The following is a 4,088-nucleotide window of genomic DNA, read 5'->3' as shown; positions in this document are numbered from 1 at the left end:
GTGCGGTAAATCAACCGCAGACCGCGGTCTTCAGATTTTGCTCAGACTCCAGACTCTCTGAATCTCTCCTCCGCAGATCGCAGTAAAAGGACCATTATCGTAGTAGGGGTACCGCGGTCGCATAAAATCATCACGGACTGTGGTAACTTGCAATGCCTCAACTTGTATCTCTCTGATCCTTTCCACCGCGGACCGCGATAAAAGGACCACGGTCACGGTGAGTCTTCTGCGGCCGTGGTGGATTTTCCGTTGTAGCGCTGCTTTGACTTGGCTTTGAACTTGTGCAGGTTTCACTCCTTTTTGAGTTGATTATGACATCCTTATCTCCTTTTGACCAAACACTGCAAACAAGCAGAACAAGTTAGCTTTTGGGAATACTTGTACATATTTTAGTCCAAAACTCAAGCAAAAATGAGCATAAACTAGACTAGAATCCCTAGTTATCATGTACCGGTCGTGTTTAGTTTTATAGGTGGTTTTGAGACCAGAGTTGATCTATTGTTGCTCAATATAGTAAAATTTGATGTTATCTTGGGTATGGACTGGTTGTAACCCAATCACGCTATTTTGGATTGTCACGCAAGACTATGACACTGGCATGCCAGGTTTTCCATGGTTAGAGTGGAGAGGTACATTAGGTTATGTTCTTAGCAGGGTTGTGTCCTTTCTAAAGGCCCATCGAATGGTTCAGAAGGGGTGTGATGCATATCTAGCCTTGGTGAGAGATGTCAGTGTTGATACTTCTATCGTTGAGTCAGTTCCAATAGTGAGAGACTTCCCAAATATATTTCCAATAGATCTTCCAGGCATATTTCCTGATAGGGATATTGATTTTGGTATTGACTTGTTGCCGAGAACTCAACCCATTTCTATTCCATGCGGAGTTGAAAGAGTTAAAGGAGCAGTTACAAAAGTTGCTTGATAAGGGTTTCATTCAGCCTAGTGTGTCGCCTCGGGATGCTCTGGTGTTATTTGTTAAGAATAAGGATGGTTATATGCACATGTGTATTGATTATCGGCAGTTGAACAAGGTTATAATGAAAAACATTTACCCATTGTCGTACATTGATGACTTAGTTGACCAGCTACAGGGTTTAAAATGTTCTCAAAGATGATTTGCGGTAAAGGTATCACCAGTTGAAGATACGGGATACGGATATTCTGAAGACTACTTTCAGGACTCGGTATGGTCACTACAAGTTCCTTGTGGTGTCTTTTGGGCTGATCAATACCCCAGCAACATTTATGCACTTGATGAATAGTGTATTCTAGACATATCTTGATTCATTCATCATTGTGTTTATTGACGAAATCCTGGTGTACTCCCGTAATCGGAAAGATCATGAGCAGCATATGAGGATCGTGCCCCAGACCTTGAGGGAGAAGAAATTATATGCAAAATTCTCAAAGTGTGAACTTTGTCTTGATTAGGTGGAATTTTTGGGTCGTGTGGTGTCGAGTGAGGGGATCAAAGTAGATCCGAAGAAGATTGAAGTAGTTCAGTGTTGGCCCAGATCGTCTCATCTACTAAGATCCGGAGTTCCGTTGGTTTGGCCGGGTATTATCGCTAATCCGTAGAGGGTTTACTATCCATTACTGCACCTATGACCAGATTGATCCAGAAGGGTGCTCCTTTCAAATAGTCCGAGGAGTGTGAGGCAAGCTTTCAAAAGCTCAAGACTACTTTGATTACCGCCCCAATATTGGTGTTACCTACGGTTTTGGGGTCTTACACTGTGTATTATGATGCATCACGTGTTGTGGTTGGCGCGGTGTTGATGCAAGATGATAGGGTAATTGCCTACGCATCTCGACAGCTGAAGGTTCATGAGAAGAATTATCATGTCCATAACTCGGAATTGGTAGCTATTGTTCATGCATTGAAGATTTGGTGGCACTATTTGTACGGTGTCCTTTGTCTATACCAACCACCGGAGTCTACAGCATATGTTCAAATAGAAAGATATTAATTTGTGATCGCAAAGATGGTTAGAATTGCTTAAGGACTATGATATCACTATTTTATATCATCTCGGAAAGGTCAATGTGGTGGCCGATGCCTTGAGTCGAAAGACGGAGAGTTTGGGCAGTTTGGCATATCTACCGGCAATAGAGAGGCCACTAGCCCTGGATGTTCAAGCCTTGGCTAATCAGTTTGTTAGATTGGATGTTTCGGAGCCCAGACAGGTTCTTGCTTACATGGTTTCTTGGTCTTCTTTATATGATCGCATCAGAGAGAGTTAGTATGACAACCCCATTTGCTTGTCCTTAAGGAAACATTATAGCACGGCAATGCCAAGGAGGTTTCTATTGCAAATGATGGTGTGTTGCGGATGCAGGACCGATTATGTGTGCCCAATGTGAATGGGTTGCGTGAGATGATCCTTGAGGAGGCCCATAGTTTGTGGTACTCCATTCATCCGAGTGCCGCTAAGATGCATCAGGATTTGAGACAGCACTATTGGTGGAGGATAATGAAGAAAGATATATTGGAGTATGTGGCTCGGTGCCTAAATTGTCAGCAAGTAAAGTATGAGCATTAGAGGCCGGGCGATTTGCTTTAGAGACTTTAGATTCCCGAGTGAAAATGGGAGCGTGTCATGGACTTCGTTGTTGGGCTCCCTCAGATTCAGAAGAAATTTGACGCAGCATGGGTAATTATGGATAGATTGACCAAGTCGGCTCATTTCATTTCGGTAGTGACCACCTATTCTTCAGAGCAGCTAGCTTAGATCTATATTCGCGAGATTGTTCTACTTCAAGTGTGCTAGTATCTATTATTTTCGATTAAGGTATATAGTTCACACCGCGTTTATGGAGAGCTGTGCAACATGAATTAGGCACACGGGTTGAGTTGAGTACAACATTTCACCCCCAGATAGACGGGCAGTCTCAGCGCACCATTCAGATATTGGAGGATATGCTTCGTGCATGTGTTATGAATTTCGGGGGTTCTTGGGATCAGTTCTTTCCGCTTGTAGTATTACCTACAACAACAGCTACCAATCAAGCATTCAGATGGCTCCTTATGAGGCCATATATGGGAGACATTGTTGCTATCTAGTTGGTTAGTTTGAGCCGGGAGAGGCTAGGTTGTTAGGCACAGATTTGGTTCGAGATGCCTTGGAGAAATTCAAGTTGATTCAGGATCGGTTTCGTATAGTTCAGTCTAGACATAAGAGTTATGCTGATCGGAAGGTTCGTGATGTAGCATTTATGGTTGGAGAGCGAGTTTTTCTCCGAGTTTTAGCCATGAAGGGTGTGATGAGGTTCGGGAAGAAGGGCAAGTTGAGCCCTAGGTATATCAGACGTTTTAAGATCCTTGAGAGAGTTGATGAGGTGTCCTACAAGCTTGCATTGCCACAAAGCTTATCTGCAGTTCATCTGGTGTTCCATGCTTTTATGCTCCGGAAGGAGTATGGTGATATGTCTCATGTATTAGACTTCAGCTCAGTCCAATTGGACAAGGATTTGACTTATATTGAGGAGCCGGTGACTATCTTGGCTAGACAGGTTCGGAAAGAGATCAAAGAACATTGCTTCAGTGAAGGTTCAATGGAGGGGTCATCCGGTCGAGGAGGTGACTTGGGAGACCGAGCATGACATGCGGAGTCATTATCCTTACCTTTTCATTACTTCAGGTATGTCTTTATGCACGTTCGAGGATGAACATTTGTTTTAAGAGGGAGAGAATGTATCGACCAGACCGGTCGTTTTGTGTAATTACATCCCGTTTGCCCTTTTGATGCTTCACTCACGTGTATTTATAGTCTTATGACTTACGGAGTTGATCGGTTTCGTCCAAAAAGATTTCGGGTTGATTTGGACCCTTTAATTCTTGGCTTAAAAGCCTAAGTTGTTTATGTTGACCAATGGTTGGCTTTTGTGAAGATGGCCCCGGAATGGTGTTTTATGGCTCCGATAGCTTTGTATTATGATTTTGGACTTGGGCATATGCCCGGAATCGTATTCAGAAGTCCGTAGGTTGATTTGTATTGTTTTGCCGAAAATTGATAATTTAAAGTTTAGAAGTTTGACCGCAGGTTGACTTTTTGGCTATTGCGTTCGGAATTTGGTTTTGGGACTTG

At 43.1% G+C, this 4,088-nt stretch overlaps 1 protein-coding gene across 1 annotated transcript; it reads left to right on the top strand.

The window, feature by feature from the left end:
- Positions 1–3,216: 3,216 nt before the first annotated feature.
- LOC138869334 (uncharacterized) lies at positions 3,217–3,603 on the top strand. Its single transcript, XM_070146948.1, has one exon. The coding sequence runs from the start codon at positions 3,217–3,219 to the stop codon at positions 3,601–3,603; it is 387 nt and encodes a 128-aa protein (XP_070003049.1).
- Positions 3,604–4,088: the final 485 nt, after the last annotated feature.

This window comes from Nicotiana sylvestris, chromosome 1 (assembly GCF_000393655.2).
Source record: "Nicotiana sylvestris chromosome 1, ASM39365v2, whole genome shotgun sequence".
In the NCBI taxonomy this organism is placed as follows: Eukaryota; Viridiplantae; Streptophyta; class Magnoliopsida; order Solanales; family Solanaceae; genus Nicotiana; species Nicotiana sylvestris.
Note: the sequence above shows the minus strand (reverse complement) of the source record. Positions and strands in the feature narration are given on the sequence as shown.